Consider the following 20,879-nt stretch of genomic DNA (forward strand, 5'->3'; position numbering starts at 1 on the left):
CATTCAGTCCTGAGATGAATGACATGTCAGGGAGTGATTACATGACAGGATCAGCTGGGATGACATGACAGATGCCAGAGGACATTTTGTATAGTAATAATTGCCCGGGAGTATAGTATCAGATGCAGTATTAGATGGAGTGTAGTGATAACATGCCATGGCAGGAGTATAGTAATGTCATGGCAGGAGTATAGTAATGACATGTCATGGCAGGAGTATAGTAATGACATGTCATGGCAGGAGTATAGTAATGACATGTCATGGCGGGAGTATAGTGATTACATGTTATGTAATTACATGTCATGGCTGGAGTATAGTAATGACATGTCATCATGTAATGACATGCATGGGGAGTATAAGTAATGACATGTCATACATGTCATGGGAGTATAGTAATGACATGTCATGGCGGGAGTATAGTAATGACATGTCATGGCAGGAGTATAGTAATGACATGTCATGGCAGGAGTATAGTAATTACATGTGCTGCTCATTCTATGTACTACTATAATGTTCCTTAGTGAGACTTGGTGTGAGACATGTCATGTGGACCATGGCCACTGCGGGAGTATAGTGATTACTTATCAGTTAGAGTAGTGAGAGTCTTCAATGCCAGACCCACTGTTCCTTTAACATGAGCCTAATGTTGTTGTTTAGCAGGAGTGACCTGATGCCACATACCAGTGAGTGTCTCCTGAGTCCTGCCCGTCTCAGATTCACCACCTGTGTCAGGGAAATGCTAATACAGACTTGATTGTTCAGTCATTCGATGCTTGAAAACTGATCTTATGTTACTGATCACATGTCATAAGAAATCAACATGTTGTATTGCTCTTCCCTGTATCACTGTCATTGAAACGGCCGCTTTTAAACCTAAATAAATGGATGGCGTTATATACACATATATCCCAGGTATAGATGTATTCTGAATGTGTCTATCCTTCAGGTTACTATGGAGAAGGAAAAGTGATCAGCTCTCTTCTCTCACACAAGGTATCACCTTACCAAGGGCACTTGTTAAATTGTTAGTGGACTGGCCCTTATCTCCACTGGAGTGTGTAGTGTCTGAATAATGGATGTTGTTTTAACAGATCAGACACCAATCACACACTTCTGCTGTTAACATGCAACAATACATTGTCTCTAAACCTATGTGACATTATAACCAAGTCACTGATCAATGGCTAAATCTGTCATCTTAATAAAAAAGAAGCAATAGGGTCTAAGACATATTTTGCTTATGTTTTATGCATAGCAATTACAAAGAGCAAAGGACATTTTCTCATTGAAATTATAGTGTGAAGTCTTGTATATAAAAATGCCAAAGATGTATGAGACCACACATACTTCATGTACTTGACTGACTTCCTATCTCTGAGGTGTGACTGTTGTTTTATATGAAGTCATAATATTAAAAACAACTTTTGTATTTTGTTTTGCAATCATTTACAGAGGAAAGAGCAATCAAAGGACATTTTCAATCATTTGAAATTATAGTTTTGCAATCATTTGAAGTCTTGCAATCATTTACAGAGGACAAAAGTTTTGCAATCCAAAGAGTTTTGCAATCATTTACAGAGGACATGAGACAATCATTTACAGAGGACAGTTTTGCAATCATTTACAGAGGACATGTAGATGTATCATTTGACATGTAGATAGTTTTGACTTCCTATCATTTCTGAGGTGCAATCATTTGACTGTTGTTTTATATGAAATCATAATATTAAAAACAACTTTTGTATTTTGTTTTGCAATCATTTACAGAGGACATGTAGATAGTTTTGCAATCATTTACAGAGGACATGTAGATAGTTTTGCAATCATTTACAGAGGACATGTAGATAGTTTTGCTAAATCAAGTTCTCTTCTCCACTGTCATGTGATTTTGTGTTTTTGGACATGATCATATTTTTCTTGCGCAACCTTTAGATAACATTTCCTGCCACTATCTTATCTGTAGATTTGTCGAAGTAATGGATGAATATGCATGAGCTCCGATTAATCATAACTCTGCTAGTTGTAGATATGGTTTGGGTGGGTAACACATGTTTTGGCTGCCGGTATAATAAGTGCAGTTGATAGCTGTTTTTTCTCTCTCTCTGGGTGCATCAGTGTTTTTATTCCCACCCTTGTTTGAAGAGAAATTTATGTGAGAATTCACTTTTACAAAAAGCATATAGACATTTCTTTGGTTCACTCTTGCCTGTAAAGCTTTAGGGAAAGGTTTCATAAGGTTGTATTCTATGCTTACGGTACCTTCACTCAAACGGTGTACTGCATATTGTGTGTGGACATACAGTACTGTATATTTAACTGTGCGTGAGAGAGGACTTACAACATACTGTGTATATTACAGTAGCCCTCTTCATGGATGTTGCTGTCACACGTGGGGAGGGTTAGTGTATCACTCCCTGCATCAACTCTCTCCTCCCTGTTTGTTTTGTCTCTCATATCTGCATAAGGGCTATAGTAACCTCAGAGCAGAACCACAGCCCTATGACAGATACACATGCACACAGGAACTGATGTGCACAGGAAGGATGCTTGTGTTTTTCGTACCACAGATGCAGGCCTCATTTCACAGTAGAAATACAGCACTTAAAGGAAAACCCTACCCAAAAACAATATTTTGGTATTTGGTTCATTAGTCCATTGCTGATATAGTCCCAAAATGTTTTCAAGATGTATAACTTTCAAAATAGAGAAATACAGCCGGTATGATGCATCTTTCATCACATGATGCAAAAAAAAAACACATTAACATTGACATGATTCAATGTTTCTCCATTAGGAGCTGTGCATTTGGGTTGCTAAAATATATTTTCCCATGTCATAGGAGACATAAAGCATATGGATGAGTTATTAAACTATGACATCTAGTATTGAAAACTGAAAACCAACAACAGATTATAATCTGGCACCATCTACTGGATATTTTAGAAATTCAAATAGAGTTTTCTTCGATAATATCATTGTGTTTTTCCTTATTTGTGTTGAACAATATCAGGTTGATTAAATTTGTATCACTAAATAATAAAAATGGTTTAAAACTGTACTTAATTAGATTTTACACTGAACAAAAAATATAAACGAAACATGCAACAATTTCAAAGATTTTACTGAGTTACAGTTCATAAAAGTAAATCAGTCAATTGAAATAAATTCATTACGCTCTAATCTATGGATTTCACATGATTGGGAATGCAGATACGCATATGTCAGTCACAGATACCTTTCAGAAAAGGTAAGGGTGTGTATCAGAAAACCATCAAATCTGGTGTGACCACCATTTGCCTCATGCAGCATGACAAAACTCCTTCGCATAGAGTTTCTAAAGCTGTTGATTGTGGCCTGTGGAATGTTGTCGCACTCCTCTGATGTGGGAACTGGATCACGCTGTTGGACACGTCAATCCAGATTGTCCCAAACTCATGCTCAATGGGTGACATGTCTGGTTAGTATGCAGGTCATGGAAGAACAGGGACATTTTCAGCTTCCAGGAGTTGTGTAGATCCTAGCAACATGGGGCCGTGCATTATCCTGCTGAAACATGAGGTGATGGCGGCGGATGAATGGCACGACAATGGGCCTCGGGATCTCGTCATGGTATCTCTGCATTCAAATTGACATTTACATAAAATGCAATCGTGTTCGTTGTCTGTAGCTTATGCCTGCCCATACCATAAACCCACTGCCACCATGGGGCACTGTGCCCACACGACGCCATACACACTGTCTGCCATCTCCCCAGTACAGTTGAAACCGTGATTCATCCGTGAAGAGCACACTTCTCGAGTGTGCCAGTGGCCATCGAAGGTGAGCATTTACCACTGAAGTTGGTTAAGATGCCAAACTGCAGTCAGGTCAAGACCCTGGTGAGGATGACGAGCATGCAGATGAGCTTCCTTAAGATGGTTTCTGACAGTTCGTGCAGAAATTATTTGGTTGTGCAAACCCATAGTTTAATCAGCTGTGGCTGGTCGCAGACGATCCCGCAGGTGAAGGTCCTGGTCTGGCGTGGTTACACGTGGTCTGTGGTTGTGAGGCCGGTTGGACGTACTGCCAAAATCTCTAAAACGACATTGGAGGCGGCTTATGGTAGAGAAACAAGCATTAAATTCTCTGGCAACAGCTCTGGTGGACATTCCTGCAGTCAGCATGCCAATTGCACGCTCCCTCAAAACTTGAAACATCTGTGGCATTGTGTTGTGTAACATATTTTAGAGTGGCCTTTAATTGTCCGCAGCACAAGATTCACCTGTGTAATGATCATGCTGTTTAATATGCTTCTTGATATGCCCCACCTGTCAGGTGGATGGATTATCTTGGCAAAGAAGAAACACTGACAGGGATGTAAACAAATTTGCGAAAATAAAAATGTAGAACATTTTGAACTTGTCTGCGATCACTTTATATGTTGCGTTTATATTTTCGTTCAGTATATATCTAAGATATTTATAATAAGAATGTGTATTACATTTGTAAAGTGCATTTCATTATACAGAATAAATATAAAATGGACAGGGAAACTGACACAAAGAACACAGCTGACGCCACAAGGGACAATGAAACCAATGAGCACCGCTATCAACATAGAGCCCTCCTGAAGAGAAAGGTCTTCAGTCCCGCTTTTTAGGCCCGTTTGATATAATTATAATCTGCTACTATCTGTCATCTGTTGTGAAAGTACACACATATTTATAATAAAATATGCATGTATTATTTATTCATGTCAATTTCGTCATAACGTGAAGCTATACACACGACTACTGACATGCAACTACACAGACAATAACCCACAAAACCAAAATGGAAAATGGCAACCTAAATAGGATCCCCAATCAGAGACAACAATAAACAGCTGCCTCTGATTGGGAACCAATTCAGGCCACCATAGACCTACATTTACCTAGACAAACCAAAACCCAATAGATGTACAAAAACCCTAGACAAGACAAACACACATACCACCCTTGTCACAACCTGACCTAACCAAAATAATAAAGAAAAGATAACTAAGGTCAGATAACTAAGGTCAAAGATAACTAAGGTCAGGGCATGACAATTCAACATTATTAAGGCATGTATACAGACGTGTGTATTATCACTGTCTGTACTTTAAAGGCAATGTGCAAAATAACTTTCTATTATAATACAGTATTTACAAAATACGTCTGTTAGGAGTTGAAAAATAAATCCATACATATTTCAAAAAATATTTATACAATGCCTCTAAGACAATGGAAGAACCTCGCAACACTGAATCAGTGTTGAAGTTTTGTGTCCACGTAACAGGAATTCTATAGGCTTGGGAGAGGAAAAGACTAGTAGTACAGAGGCTTACTAGGAACTGAAATCGCTGAGCCTGGTGCAAGGTGAAAAGGTGGAGCATTTCCGTAATGCTTACCTGATAGTTCCTTTGTTCTATGCTCATGGTACATAATCAACTATAACTATGTACAACTACATTTTAGTAACTTTACATTATACATTACATGTTCAAATCTGTCCTTATAGAATGATGCATTATTCTTACAGTGCTACACCCCTATTTTGGTTTGCAACTCTCTCCCATGTACTTTTAAATTCTTATTTCTAATAAATATTGACAGAAATGACTTTCTATTAGTAATTGAACAGACTGAGTGACTCTAACTTCAACCATAAAATTAGACCTACAGTATGAGGTATGGGGAGTTTCTGGTTTGACAGCTTCAAACCACACACAGGTCACAATGATCTTTTTTCATTCTGAGTTACAGTATTGCACTAATGCTGTACTGTACAGCACTGTAACGTTAAGCGCCATGTCTATGTACTTGAACCAGTCTATCATTTCCAAGCATTTCTGCTACGGAGAGGGACCTCTACAGATCATTACCGGGCTCAATTCCCATGATGCTTTATATCATGTCTGATGTCTCAGTCCTGTGAAGCATTGTTGTTGATGACTTTCCTCTTGCGCAATGACACCAGGTCATAGAAGGAATCCTTGGTGATACTTGCTCTGAGGGAAAGACAGAGAGAAGAATAAGACAAGTGTCCAAATGATAATCATCAAGTTCACTTTATCCTATTGATTGCCAGTTGTGTCCTGGTGCCAGGACACAACTGTCATTTGGGATGTCATGTGTGAAGTGTATGGCGTGTAGTACAGGTATGTGTTAAGCCTGGGTTGAGGTGTCTGACCTGATGGAGCCTATCCAGTCATCTCTCTCATCTGCTGTGGCTGCACTCATCCTGTAGGACTGGTGTTTCCCCTCCACCACCCTGCCTCCGTTCTCTGTCTTGCACGCCTTGATCTTCTGCCCTCTGGGGTTGTAGATCTCTAGACAGTACTGCTCACAAAGAAGCACACACATGCATACAAATGTTCACAAAACACCTGCCCAGGCCAAATTACTGGTAATAACTTATTTTTTTTAAAGGAAATGATCCCATAGTAAATTGGTCTAATTACTCCTAATCTTCCAGTTAAAACCTTCCTTTCTCATACGGAGGCTATGAGTCATACAGTGCCGTAACAGCTAAGAGAGTAGCTTCTGTAAATGTGACTTCTGCGCAGACTATGAGACTAAAACACCATAGAACAGGTGGCACTGCCATAAACCTTAGAAAGAAGTATGCAGTCAGTGGAATACACTGTACCTGTTTGGTAGAGTCTTGTATCTCTCTTACACAGAGGTTCTCAAGGGGAATGATCCCTATGGGGTCTTTATCCTGAGGGAGGAGGAGAGAGAGATGCTTTGGTCAAGAACTATCACTTAGCAGTAACTACTACCATATTTTATCCTAAATCCCATTATTGGCAAACCCTATGACAAAGTCGGGGGTATAGCATACTCACTGTGGTATACTCAAAGTAGTACAGACAGCTGTCTGTCAAAATAAACCACCGCCTCTTCCATGTTTTCACCCTTCCTCCTGCAGAGAGGAAAGGTTAACATTTCATTACACAAATAAAACGTTTAATCATAAAACTCTACATCCAACACGCTCCATAAAGGAAATCAGATCATTCAGTGGTAAGCTTATTTTTAATGCTTGGCACAGTTCTAAGACAATTCCCTCAGCTAGTTATACTGCTAATCATCTCACCCATTTTGAGCAGCCAACCCTCTCTGTCCGGGTTGAAGAAGGTGTGTGTGAGGTCGTTCCCATCATCCTCTGGAATTTTGAACGGCTCGTTCCGAATGCTCTCATAGAGTTTCTGGATTTAATGAGGTAGTAGATGAGAGTTAACTACAGCTACAGACAACAACAACCAAATAGGGGTCACATTCTGAGAGTGGAGTTAACTCCTGACCTCTGACCCCTGAGGCCTCACCATGAGCAGGTCGTTGGGCAGGTCACCCTCGTTGTTGATGCCTCTGTTCATACTGAAGAAGCACTCCAGAGTGGGCTTGACCTTCACATTGGGGTTATGGAGACTGGTGTTCAGCATGATGACGGCAAAGGACAGGATGTAGCAGGTGTCTGTTTGAAACACCCACACATTTCCTTACTGTTTGGTCAATGATATGTATTTGCATCCTTAATCAGCAACGCCTTTGTGAAATGATTTTAATATGCCTCAAAATGTACTCCTCAACCCCCCCCCCCCCCATCTGTCTTGCTGATCTGTCAGTGTAGGGAGTCAGCAGCATGGTAGAGGAGGCTGCTTCCTGTGCACTACAGTACTGTACAGTACCTGTTGACTGGAAGACCCCTGCATTACAGTCACAGTAGCGTGTAGCGAATGCCTCCATCATCCTATCAATCTTCTGGGCTTCTCCAGGGAGACGGAAACTCCACAGGAACTGCCTACAGGGATGAGCCAGGGAACAGACAGGGATCAGACAGGATTTACTGTGGAAATTAATATAATAATGAGAATATATTCATGTATGAGTGTAAGAGATGCACCAGTGTATTGCAGCACTAACCTCAGTGCCTGCACCAGATTCAGGTCGGAGAACTCGTGTAGTTCTACAAAGGCTTTCAGAGTTTGAAGGTGCATTTCCTCCCTACATGAACACAAACAAGAGTCAAATCAGTGATATGGAGATTATTGAGATAGTGAGTGGTTATGACAGTCATCATTATCCCCATCAACAAAGCCATCATTATTCTGGTCATGTCCAGAAGCATTGTGTACCTCTCTCCTAAAAAGTTCCCAATTGCTGTCTTGTTCAGTCCTTCCTCTTTGTATAGGAACTCAGCCACTGCCTCTGCTGTCCACTCCAACAGGTCATTGTCAACCAGGTACTGAATACCCTGGGGGGAAGAGGCCATGACAAGTCAATGAACATATATGAACTTGGAAGATATGAATGCATTAACGCATACTTGTATGTGGAATTTAAAAAATTGCAGAAATCATAATGATGTCCAAAGCACTGTGATGTGCAGTAGTGGTCATGCACATACTAAATATTCTGTATGCATTGTCTGCCATTCTGAGAGAGCCACCGGAAGCAATATATCTTCTTATATCTAAACAATGCAGAGCTTCCAGCTAAAGAAACCAATGGTCTGCTTGACTGGATCTCTAGCCTCTGCACACAAACATAGGCTTTTCTCCAGGGCGGTAACATAGGCCAGGCTTGTCTCCAGGGTGGTCATACAGGCCAGGCTTGTCTCCAAGGTGGTCATACAGGCCAGGCTTGTCTCCAAGGTGGTCATACAGGCCAGGCTTGTCTCCAGGGTGGTCATACAGGCCAGGCTTGTCTCCAAGGTGGTCATACAGGCCAGGCTTGTCTCCAGGGCGGTAACATAGGCCAGGCTTGTCTCCAGGGTGGTCATACAGGCCAGGCTTGTCTCCAAGGTGGTCATACAGGCCAGGCTTTTCTCCAGGGCAGTAACATAGGCCAGGCTTGTCTCCAGGGTGGTCATACAGGCCAGGCTTGTCTCCAGGGTGGTCATACAGGCCAGGCTTGTCTCCAGGGTGGTTATACAGGCCAGGCTTGTCTCCAGGGTGGTCATACAGGCCAGGCTTGTCTCCAGGGTGGTCATACAGGCCAGGCTTGTCTCCAAGGTGGTCATACAGGCCAGGCTTGTCTCCAGGGTGGTCATACAGGCCATGCTTGTCTCCAAGGTGGTTATACAGGCCAGGCTTGTCTCCAGGGTGGTCATACAGGCCAGGCTTGTCTCCAGGGTGGTTATACAGGCCAGGCTTGTCTCCAGGGTGGTCATACAGGCCAGGCTTGTCTCCAGGGTGGTCATACAGGCCAGGCTTGTCTCCAAGGTGGTCATACAGGCCAGGCTTGTCTCCAGGGTGGTCATACAGGCCAGGCTTGTCTCCAGGGTGATCATACAGGCCAGGCTTGTCTCCAGGGTGGTCATACAGGCCATGCTTGTCTCCAGGGTGGTCATACAGGCCAGGCTTGTCTCCAGGGTGGTTATACAGGCCAGGCTTGTCTCCAGGGTGGTCATACAGGCCAGGCTTTTCTCCAGGGTGGTAATACAGGCCAGGCTTTTCTCCAGGGTGGTCATACAGGCCAGGCTTTTCTCCAGGGTGGTCATACAGGCTTTTCTCCAGGGTGGTCATCCAGGCCAGGCTTGTCTCCAGGGTGGTCATACAGGCCAGGCTTTTCTCCAGGGTGGTCATACAGGTCAGGTTTTTTGCCAGGGTGGTCATATAGGCCAGGCTTGTCTCCAGGGTGGTCATACAGGCCAGGCTTTTCTCCAGGGTGGTCATACAGGCCAGGCTTTTCTCCAGGATGGTCATACAGGCCAGGCTTTTCTCCAGGGTGGTCATACAGGTCAGGTTTTTTGCCAGGGTGGTCATATAGGCCAGGCTTGTCTCCAGGGTGGTCATACAGGCCAGGCTTGTCTCCAGGGTGGTCATACAGGCCAGGCTTTTCTCCAGGGTGGTCATACAGGTCAGGTTTTTCGCCAGGGTGGTCATATAGGCCAGGCTTGTCTCCAGGGTGGTCATACAGGCCAGGCTTTTCTCCAGGGTGGTCATACAGGCCAGGGTTTTCTCCAGGGTGGTCATACAGGTCAGGTTTTTCGCCTGGGTGGTCATATAGGCCAGGCTTGTCTCCAGGGTGGTCATACAGGCCAGGCTTTTCTCCAGGGTGGGCATACAGGTCAGGCTTTTCTCCAGGGTGGTCATACAGGTCAGGCTTGTCTCCAGGGTGGTCATACAGGCCAGGCTTTTCTCCAGGGTGGTCATATAGGCCAGGCTTGTCTCCAGGGTGGTCATACAGGCCAGGCTTTTCTCCAGGGTGGTCATACAGGTCAGGCTTGTCTCCAGGGTGGTCATACAGGCCAGGCTTGTCTCCAAGGTGGTCATACAGGCCAGGCTTGTCTCCAGGGTGGTCATACAGGCCATGCTTGTCTCCAAGGTGGTTATACAGGCCAGGCTTGTCTCCAGGGTGGTCATACAGGCCAGGCTTGTCTCCAGGGTGGTTATACAGGCCAGGCTTGTCTCCAGGGTGGTCATACAGGCCAGGCTTGTCTCCAGGGTGGTCATACAGGCCAGGCTTGTCTCCAGGGTGGTCATACAGGCCAGGCTTGTCTCCAGGGTGGTCATACAGGCCAGGCTTGTCTCCAGGGTGATCATACAGGCCAGGCTTGTCTCCAGGGTGGTCATACAGGCCAGGCTTGTCTCCAGGGTGGTCATACAGGCCAGGCTTGTCTCCAGGGTGGTCATACAGGCCAGGCTTGTCTCCAGGGTGGTCATACAGGCCAGGCTTTTCTCCAGGGTGGTAATACAGGCCAGGCTTTTCTCCAGGGTGGTCATACAGGTCAGGTTTTTTTCCAGGGTGGTCATATAGGCCAGGCTTGTCTCCAGGGTGGTCATACAGGCCAGGATTGTCTCCAGGGTGGTCATACAGGCCAGGCTTTTCTCCAGGGTGGTCATACAGGTCAGGTTTTTCGCCAGGGTGGTCATATAGGCCAGGCTTGTCTCCAGGGTGGTCATACAGGCCAGGCTTTTCTCCAGGGTGGTCATACAGGCCAGGGTTTTCTCCAGGGTGGTCATACAGGTCAGGCTTTTCTCCTGGGTGGTCATATAGGCCAGGCTTGTCTCCAGGGTGGTCATACAGGCCAGGCTTTTCTCCAGGGTGGTCATACAGGTCAGGCTTTTCTCCAGGGTGGTCATCCAGGGTGGTCATACAGGTCAGGCTTGTCTCCAGGGTGGTCATACAGGCCAGGCTTTTCTCCAGGGTGGTCATATAGGCCAGGCTTGTCTTCAGGGTGGTCATACAGGCCAGGCTTTTCTCCAGGGTGGTCATACAGGTCAGGTTTTTTTCCAGGGTGGTCATATAGGCCAGGCTTGTCTCCAGGGTGGTCATACAGGCCAGGATTGTCTCCAGGGTGGTCATACAGGCCAGGCTTTTCTCCAGGGTGGTCATACAGGTCAGGTTTTTCTCCAGGGTGGTCATATAGGCCAGGCTTGTCTCCAGGGTGGTCATACAGGCCAGGCTTTTCTCCAGGGTGGTCATACAGGCCAGGCTTTTCTCCAGGGTGGTCATACAGGTCAGGTTTTTCGCCTGGGTGGTCATATAGGCCAGGCTTGTCTCCAGGGTGGTCATACAGGCCAGGCTTTTCTCCAGGGTGGTCATACAGGTCAGGCTTTTCTCCAGGGTGGTCATACAGGTCAGGCTTGTCTCCAGGGTGGTCATACAGGCCAGGCTTTTCTCCAGGGTGGTCATATAGGCCAGGCTTGTCTCCAGGGTGGTCATACAGGCCAGGCTTGTCTCCAGGGTGGTCATACAGGCCAGGCTTTTCTCCAGGATGGTCATACAGGCCAGGCTTTCCTCCAGGGTGGTCATACAGGCCAGGCTTTTCTCTAGGGTGGTCATACAGGCCAAGCTTTTCTCCAGGGTGGTCATATAGGCCAGGCTTTTCTCCAGGGTGGTCATACAAGCTTTTCTCCAGGGTGGTCATACAGGCCAGGCTTGTCTCCAGGGTGGTCATACAGGCCAGGCTTGTCTCCAGGGTGGTCATACAGGCTTTTCTCCAGGATGGTCATACAGGCCAGGCTTATCTCCAGGGTGGTCATACAGGCCAGGCTTTCCTCCAGGGTGGTCATACAGGCCAGGCTTTTCTCCAGGGTGGTCATACAGGCTTTTCTCCAGGGTGGTCATACAGGCCAGGCTTTTCTCCAGGGTGGTCATACAGGCCAGGCTTGTCTCCAGGGTGGTCATACAGGCCAGGCTTGTCTCCAGGGTGGTCATACAGGCCAGGCTTGTCTCCAGGGTGGTCATACAGGCTTTTCTCCAGGGTGGTCATACAGGCCAGGCTTATCTCCAGGGTGGTCATACAGGCCAGGCTTGTCTCCAGGGTGGTCATACAGGCTTTTCTCCAGGGTGGTCATACAGGCCAGGCTTGTCTCCAGGGTGGTCATACAGGCTTTTCTCCAGGGTGGTCATACAGGCCAGGCTTATCTCCAGGGTGGTCATACAGGCCAGGCTTGTCTCCAGGGTGGTCATACAGGCCAGGCTTATCTCCAGGGTTCATACAGGCCAGGCTTGTCTCCAGGGTGGTCATACAGGCTTTTCTCCAGGGTGGTCATACAGGCCAGGCTTTTCTCCAGGGTGGTCATAGGCTTTCTCCAGGGTGGCCAGGCTTATCTCCAGGGTGGTCATACAGGCCAGGCTTGTCTCCAGGGTGGTCATACAGGCCAGGCTTGTCTCCAGGGTGGTCATCCAGGCTTTTCTCCAGGGTGGTCATATAGGCCAGGCTTATCTCCAGGGTGGTCATACAGGCCAGGCTTGTCTCCAGGGTGGTCATACAGGCCAGGCTTTTCTCCAGGGTGGTCATACAGGCCAGGCTTATCTCCAGGGTGGTCATACAGGCCAGGCTTGTCTCCAGGGTGGTCATACAGGCTTTTCTCCAGGGTGGTCATACAGGCTTTTCTCCAGGGTGGTCATACAGGCCAGGCTTATCTCCAGGGTGGTCATACAGGCCAGGCTTGTCTCCAGGGTGGTCATACAGGCCATGCTTATCTCCAGGGTGGTCATACAGGCCAGGCTTATCTCCAGGGTGGTCATACAGGCCAGGCTTGTCTCCAGGGTGGTCATACAGGCTTTTCTCCAGGGTGGTCATACAGGCTTGTCTCCAGGGTGGTCATACAGGCCAGGCTTATCTCCAGGGTGGTCATACAGGCCAGGCTTGTCTCCAGGGTGGTCATACAGGCCAGGCTTTTCTCCAGGGTGGTCATACAGGCTTTTCTCCAGGATGGTCATACAGGCCAGGCTTTCCTCCAGGGTGGTCATACAGGCCAGGCCTTTCTCCAGGGTGGTCATACAGGCCAGGCTTGTCTCCAGGGTGGTCATACAGGCCAGGCTTGTCTCCAGGGTGGTCATACAGGCTTTTCTCCAGGGTGGTCATACAGGCCAGGCTTATCTCCAGGGTGGTCATACAGGCCAGGCTTGTCTCCAGGGTGGTCATACAGGCCAGGCTTGTCTCCAGGGTGGTCATACAGGCTTATCTCCAGGGTGGTCATACAGGCCAGGCTTATCTCCAGGGTGGTCATACAGGCTTATCTCCAGGGTGGTCATACAGGCCAGGCTTATCTCCAGGGTGGTCATACAGGCCAGGCTTATCTCCAGGGTGGTCATACAGGCTTATCTCCAGGGTGGTCATACAGGCCAGGCTTGTCTCCAGGGTGGTCATACAGGCCATGCTTATCTCCAGGGTGGTCATACAGGCCAGGCTTGTCTCCAGGGTGGTCATACAGGCCAGGCTTGTCTCCAGGGTGGTCATACAGGCCAGGCTTATCTCCAGGGTGGTCATACAGGCCAAGGGGACTTTATATGATTGTTTTGGCCTCTCGTCAGATGAGAGGAAAGGAGGGTGTTTGTGGTTTGAGCAGGAGCGTGCGCCTTCGCTCCTCTTCACGGAACAGGATGTGGTTCTCTCTCGTTTTCTCTCCCCCTCTCTCTGCCTCCGCACAGTTCCACTTCTGCACATAAGTCACGTCACTCGCTCAGCATTCATTAGTTTGTGTCAGATTATTTGTTCTGTCATCTTGCAGTTAACTATTTAAACTTCTAGCTGTGGCAAGCCTCCTTCAGTAGAGATGTGATAACTATACAGATCTTTACAACTTAAATTCTATAATTTAAGCACTTCACATTTCGGTACATATCTGATCCGTATGTATTTGTGTTTAGTGTATTCCATATTCAGTAATGTTATGACTTTGTCTTACCAGAGAACCTCACCAGGAAAAACTAAGGGCTCTAATTACAGTGTGTGAAATGAGCTCACCTTTTTATGGTCCATGTTGAATTTCTTTTTCCCACATAAGAACCTCTTGTTTCTCACAACATTTTTGCTGAAGAGAGACAAAGACAAAACAGAATATTATGACAAATGTTAATATTGACAAAGGTTAATGACACCACTTTTACCCACGGGCGTTATACTAGTGTCCACTGCATAAGAGATGACACACAGTGAGAGTGAGACAATTAAAGGAAGCTGGGGTTGTCCTGCCTGGAACATGTCTCAGTGTTTCATGCTGCTGACATATAAGAATTTTACCACATTCCTGTAGCTGCTAGTGAAGAAACAGGAAACACACATATACAGAGGGGCCGTACAGATGGGGGGCAGAATTTGTTCTTGTTCTTGAAGACAACGCCCCCAGAGCCCACTTATGGGCAAGGTTGCATCACTACTTCCCGCGGCTATGCCTCCCTACCTTTCTTTCTTAGGGAGGGATAGGACGTCAGAGATGTGAGAGGGGCCTCTTTGTCAAGATGGATGTCAGGGGGTATTGTTGATCTGGTGTTTGTACTGTGATAGATTCAAAAGAAGCTACAACACACTGCCAAGTGTTACTGTAGCTAACTCTCCCACAGAGGAAGAGGCCTACTGGTCAATGGTAACCTATCCGAATGAGCCATTGTGCAAGCTCTAACTTACTTCTCCTCGTCCGCCTCAATGTTGTGGATTTCCGTCATGACGCTGTCAATCTCCAACCTCAGCTTCTACACAAGGGGAAATGATGTCAAAGGGATGAGATGAAAGTATGTGGTATTTTAGCCATAGCTGACTCAAGCCCTTGGCACATACAGAGGTACAGGGTCAGTCAACACATAAAACTGGATGTTTCTGAGATGTTGTAACTTTTGAGGGAGGCTTTTGTGAATGTAATAACTGTTGTAGGTAATGTCACAATACAGTTAGTTTTATTCTGGCAAAATGCAGTTTCATAAAGCATTTTGACTGTACAAAAAGAGCCCTGGTCGAGAGGATGATTTACTGTACCTGAATGTCATCTAATAGGTCACTTTTATGAAACTTCATGGTGTCTATCTCCTGCCTCTCCATTGAGCTAAGTATTGTGGAAGCTGTAGAATTGATTATACACACAAAAACAAACATACAGATGAAACCATCATTATCATCCAATGCATAAATGAAGCAGTCGGACAAAACCCCTGAGACCTAATTGAGACATCTTCCTGTATACACTGAACATATCAAAGGTGTCAGAAATGTGCCTTGACAACCACCCTCACACCAACTCTAGCATACAGTAACTCAACATACTGCACTTCTCAGCACTAGCTAAATATAACTGCTGAACTTCAGCTTTTTATAGAATGTGCCCCAGTAATGTCCACTGCTCTAGTCTTGTCCTCATAACAGTTTCTCACGGTTTTTAGATGAGGGATATTCATTACTCCCTTTTCAGGTTATAACTAGACAACACAACATTATAACTAGACAACACAACATTATAACTAGACAATACAACATTATAACTAGACAACACAACATTAACTAGACAATACAACATTATAACTAGACAACACAAACTTATAACTAGACAACACAACATTAACTAGACAATAAAACAATATAACTAGACAACACAACATTATAACTAGACAACACAACATTATAACTAGACAATACAACATTATGATTACACAATAAAACAATATAACTGTAACGGTTCTCGTCTGTCGAAGGAGAAGCGGACCAAAATGCAGCGTGGTGGTTATTCATGTTCTTTAATGAAAGGGAACTCGACATGAAATAACTAACAATACAAAATGACAAACGGAACGTGGAAACCTATACAGCCTATCTGGTGAACAACAAACCCATTATACTACGACCAGGGTGTGACAGAACACCCCCCCCCCCCTAAGGTGCGGACTCCCGGACGCACACCAAAACCATAGGGGAGGGTCTGGGTGGGCGTCTGTCCATGGTGGCGGCTCCGGCACAGGACGTGGACCCCACTCTATCAATGTCTTAGTCCCTCCTCCTCGCGTCCTTGGATAGTCCACCCTCGCCGCCGACCATGTCCTAGTAGTCCTCACCCAGAACCCCACTGGACTGAGGGGCAGCTCGGGACTGAGGCAGCTCGGGACTGAGGGGAAGCTCGGGACTGAGGGGAAGCTCGGGACTGATGGGAAGCTCAGCACTGAGGGGAAGCTCAGTACTGATGGAAAGCTCAGCACTGAGAGGAAGCCCAGCACTGAGAGGAATCTCAGCACTGAGAGGAAGCTCAGGCAGGTAGTTGGATCCGGCAGATCCTGGCTGGCTGGCGGTTCTGGCTGCTCCATGCTGACTGGCAGCTCTGGCTGCTCCATGCTGACTGGCGGCTCTGGCTGCTCCATGCAGACTGGCAGCTCCTTGCAGACTGGCAGCTCCTTGCAGACTGGCAGCTCTGGCTGCTCCATGCAGACTGGCAGCTCTGGCTGCACCATGCAGACTGGCAGCTCTGGCTGCTCCATGCAGGCTGACAGCTCTGGCTGCGCTAAACAGGCAGAAGACTCCGGCAGCGCTGTAAAGGCGGAAGGCTCTGGCAGTGCTAAACAGGCGGGAGACTCCAGCAGCGCAGGAGAGGAGGAAGGCTCTGGCAGCGCTGATCAGGCGGGAGACTCCGGCAGCGCAGGAGAGGAGGAAGGCTCCGGCAGCGCTGGAGAGGCGAGGCGCACTGTAGGCCTGATGTGTGGTGCTGGCACTGGTGGTACTGGGCCGAGGACACGCACAGGAAACCTGGTGCGGGGAGCTGCCACCGGAGGGCTGGTGTGTGAAGGTGGCACAGGATGGGCTAGACCGTGAAGGCATACTGGAGATCTTGAGAGCAGTGCTGGCACAGGGGGTGCAAGGCTAGGGAGGTGCACAGAAGGCCTGGTGCGTGAGGCTGGCACCATCTTCACCATCCGACTAACACGCACCTCAGGACGAGTATGGAGCGCTGACCCAGGTGCCATCAAATCCCCGACACGCTCCGTCGGGCAAATTCCATGCTTAAAGCACCAACACAGCAACTCCCTCATTACTCTCTCCTCCAATTTCCCCATTAACTCCTTCACAGTCTCTGCTTCGCTCACCTCCAACACCGGCTCTGGTTCTGGTCTCCTCCTTGGCTCCTCACAATAAACAGGGAGAGTTGGCTCAGGTCTGACTCCTGACTCTGCCACACTCTCCCTGAGGCCCCCCCCCCCCAAGAAATTTTTGGGGCTGACTCTCGGGCTTCCTTCCACGCCGCCGTGCTTGCTTCGTCAACCTCATTCTCTCGTAACCTTACGCACACTGCTCCATCGAATCCCAGGCGGGCTCCGGCACTCTCCCAGGGTTGACCGCCCACCTGTCTATTTCCTCCCAAGTAGTGTAGTCCAGATTTTGCTCCCATGTCCATTCCTCTCTTTGTTGCTCCTGCTGTTGCTGTTGCCTGTTACCACGCCGCTTGGTCCCGTTGTGGTGGGTGATTCTGTAACGGTTCTCGTCTGTCGATGGAGAAGCGGACCAAAATGCAGCGTGGTGGTTATTCATGTTCTTTAATGAAAGGGAACTCGACATGAAATAACTAACAATACAAAATGACAAACGGAACATGGAAATCTATACAGCCTATCTGGTGAACAACAAACACAGTATACTACGACCAGGGTGTGACAATAACTAGACAATACAACATTATAACTAGACAATACAACAATATAACTAGACAATACAACATTATAATTAAACAATAAAACAATATAACTGGACAATACAACATTATAACTAGACAATACAACATTATAACTAGACAACACAACATTATAACTAGACAACACAACATTATAACTAGACAATACAACAATATGACTAGACAACACAACATTATAACTAGACAACGCAACATTATAACTAGACAATACAACAATATAACTAGACAACACAACATTATAACTAGACAACGCAACATTATAACTAGACAATACAACATTTTAATTACACAATAAAACAACATAACTAGACAATACAACATTATAACTAGACAATACAGCAATATAATTAGACAATACAACATTCTAACTAGACCATACAACATTATAACTAGACAACACAACACTATAACTAGACAATACAAAATTATAACTACACAATACAACAATATAACTACACAATACAACATTCTAACTAGACAATACAACAATATAATTAGACAATACAACATTTCTAACTAGACCATACAACATTATAACTAGACAATACAAAATTATAACTAGACCAGACAACATTATAACTAGACAATACAACATTATAACTAGGCAACACAACATTATAACTAGACAATACAACATTAACTAGATAATACAACATTAACTAGATAGTACAACATTTTAACTAGACAAAACAACATTATAATTACACAATACAACATTATAACTAGACAATACAACATTATAACTAGACAAAACAACATTATAATTACACAATACAACATTATAACTAGAAAATACAACATTATAACTAGACAATACAACATTAACTAGATAATACAACATTATAACTAGAAAATACAACATTATAACTAGACGATACAACATTATAACTAGACAATACAACATTATCTAGATAATACAACATCACCAAACTCCATCTATCTTGGCAATTAGATTGTTGAACACTATACTGTGAACAACGCCTCTGAACATTATGTGATAGTCAGTAATGAGAACTTGAGGTATATAAAGGCTATATGACAGCAATATGTCTCTATAAAGTCAGGTGATACTATAATAAAGTGAATAACATTCATCACTGTGGTAAAAGTGATCAAAACAAACCATTTGAATCCGTTGAACACTGCTGACTTTATACCATAGCGTATATAGGTCAAGGTAAAGAGACTGAAAGCACAATAGTCACTGTAGACGGTAGTGAATATTTATTGTGAAGACAGGTACTATATCAGTACACTTTCTTATTAGTGTATTTCATTTTCATTTCTCAAGTAAGATATTCACAGCAACAAGTCAAACCCCCATTGTCTACTGACACTTCAACACTTCATCATCTTACATAAAGACACTCATGCATTGTTCATGGTGTTAATCCCCAGATCATATAGCCTAATTAGGGATGTTAAATTGCAAAATGGACTGTAAAACATAAAAACCTGACCTTTTCCCCAGAGGAAGCTGTCTTTTCTTTGGCTGCCCATGTTGGAGGTGTTGGAGAGAGACTGTGAAGGAACAGGAAACATGTGTCAGTGTTGAAGTCATGTAGCCTACTGCAAGAAGGACATGAGCTACAGCGTCAATAGCATCCTCAAAACATAATGAACTGACCACCTAAAGTCAGTGCTGTTACTGATATACTGTACAATATACATATACTGTACAAGTAAAGAGGTGTGTGTGTGTGTGTGTGTGTGTGTGTGTGTGTGTGTGTGTGTGTGTGTGTGTGTGTGTGTGTGTGTGTGTGTGTGTGTGTGTGTGTGTGTGTGTGTGTGTGTGTGTGTGTGTGTGTGTGTGTGTGTGTGTGTGTGTGCAATTCGAGATAGATCTAATGCACAATATCCATAATTATTCGGCAGTCAGTGTAAATATGTATCCAACATAAGTGACCTTAAGCAATTTGAAAATCCCTTGTGCTGAACTCAAACAACCACAGATTGAAACTCTGGGGAGACTAATTGGTCAACCAATTGCTTACCTTCATAAATAGATGTATGAGGTCATGAGAGAGTAATTACGTTCTGACAACACTCATGTAGACATGTACAGTAGATGGGAAGAGTGCTTCAGGCAGGGGTGGAAGCCACTTGTGACGCCTCAAGTCAAGTACCATGCCCAGACTTGCACAACTCAAACTGTGAGTGCATTTGTACATACACTCTGGAGTGCCAGGGTGCGTTTGTTTCGCTCTTGGGGGGAGGGGCGTTCAAAGCACACACTGGATGCTCTGGCCAAGGAGTAGGGTTGATCCGAGTGTTCTGACCTCACAATGGCAATCAAGCACCCAAGCTAATAGGCTAAAGTTGGCTAGCTTGCTGGCTACTTCCAGACATGGACGAGAGAACACCTCAATCTGACCATTTTACTCGCCCTAGCAGAGCTGGTTAGGCTGTTTTCATGTTTTATAGAGTGTTTGTGACTAACTGTGCTGATTGCAACAATTTAATTACGTTTTTTTTGTTGTTGCCGAAACCGGTCATATTCAAAGGGTGATGCATGTTCGTAAATTCATCAGTTATTCTGCACTACTGCACACAGACGAGTGATCTGAAATCGGAAAAGATAGCAAGAGCACATTTTACGACGCACCCCTAGGCATCAAAGGTGAAATTATATAATTCACTGACTACTTCTTAGCTAGGCCTAAAAGCAGCCTTTTCTTTTTTTTCATGTTCATTTACAGATTTCTGCAACAATAAACATAGAACGTTTGTGAGTAAAGGCTAGTTGTCCACCGTTTATATAACTTGTGTGAGTATAGGCTACTTGTCAAACGCTGCGCCCAGTTTCTTGATATAGGGCACCATCTAGTGAAAATAAAACGGAAGTGCATAACACTGTCATAGCCTAGGTGAAAAAAGTGTGTTCGCGTTGGGACAATAAGGTCATAGCCTAGATATTGCTCAAATGTCAGTGTGGGTCATAATGTCCGCTTCTAAAAGCTTCACTGAGCATTTTGTT

At 45.2% G+C, this 20,879-nt stretch overlaps 1 protein-coding gene across 2 annotated transcripts; it reads right to left on the bottom strand.

Annotated features, from left to right (window-relative positions):
• Window positions 1–4,677: 4,677 nt before the first annotated feature.
• Window positions 4,678–20,042, bottom strand: LOC135554392 (cytohesin-3-like). 2 transcript variants are annotated; one of them, XM_064986684.1, is made up of 14 exons: window positions 19,897–20,042; window positions 19,363–19,423; window positions 15,214–15,296; window positions 14,869–14,933; window positions 14,209–14,275; window positions 8,141–8,259; window positions 7,929–8,009; window positions 7,694–7,806; window positions 7,331–7,479; window positions 7,102–7,213; window positions 6,851–6,927; window positions 6,652–6,723; window positions 6,193–6,341; window positions 4,678–6,010 (listed from the first exon to the last, which is right to left on the bottom strand). In XM_064986684.1, the coding sequence occupies exons 1-14, from the start codon at window positions 19,900–19,902 to the stop codon at window positions 5,926–5,928; spliced, it is 1,239 nt and encodes a 412-aa protein (XP_064842756.1). In that variant the 5' UTR covers window positions 19,903–20,042; the 3' UTR covers window positions 4,678–5,925. The 2 variants fall into 2 exon arrangements, with proteins under 2 accessions (XP_064842756.1, XP_064842754.1); XM_064986682.1 differs by lacking the exon at window positions 19,897–20,042 and having other exon boundaries at window positions 19,363–19,536.
• Between the last annotated feature and the right edge of the window lie 837 nt (window positions 20,043–20,879).

Source organism: Oncorhynchus masou, chromosome 14, assembly GCF_036934945.1.
Source record: "Oncorhynchus masou masou isolate Uvic2021 chromosome 14, UVic_Omas_1.1, whole genome shotgun sequence".
Taxonomy (NCBI): domain Eukaryota; kingdom Metazoa; phylum Chordata; class Actinopteri; order Salmoniformes; family Salmonidae; genus Oncorhynchus; species Oncorhynchus masou.

Coding starts and splice junctions, on each gene's coding strand:
- LOC135554392 (XM_064986682.1), bottom strand. CDS start 19,444: ATGTTTCCTGTTCCTTCACAGTCTCTCTCCAACACCTCCAACATGGGC. Junction 7,480..7,693: donor AGGGGTCTTCCAGTCAACAG/GTACTGTACAGT, acceptor TGTTTCAAACAG/ACACCTGCTACATCCTGTCC. Junction 6,724..6,850: donor ACTACTTTGAGTATACCACA/GTGAGTATGCTA, acceptor CTCCTCCCTCAG/GATAAAGACCCCATAGGGAT.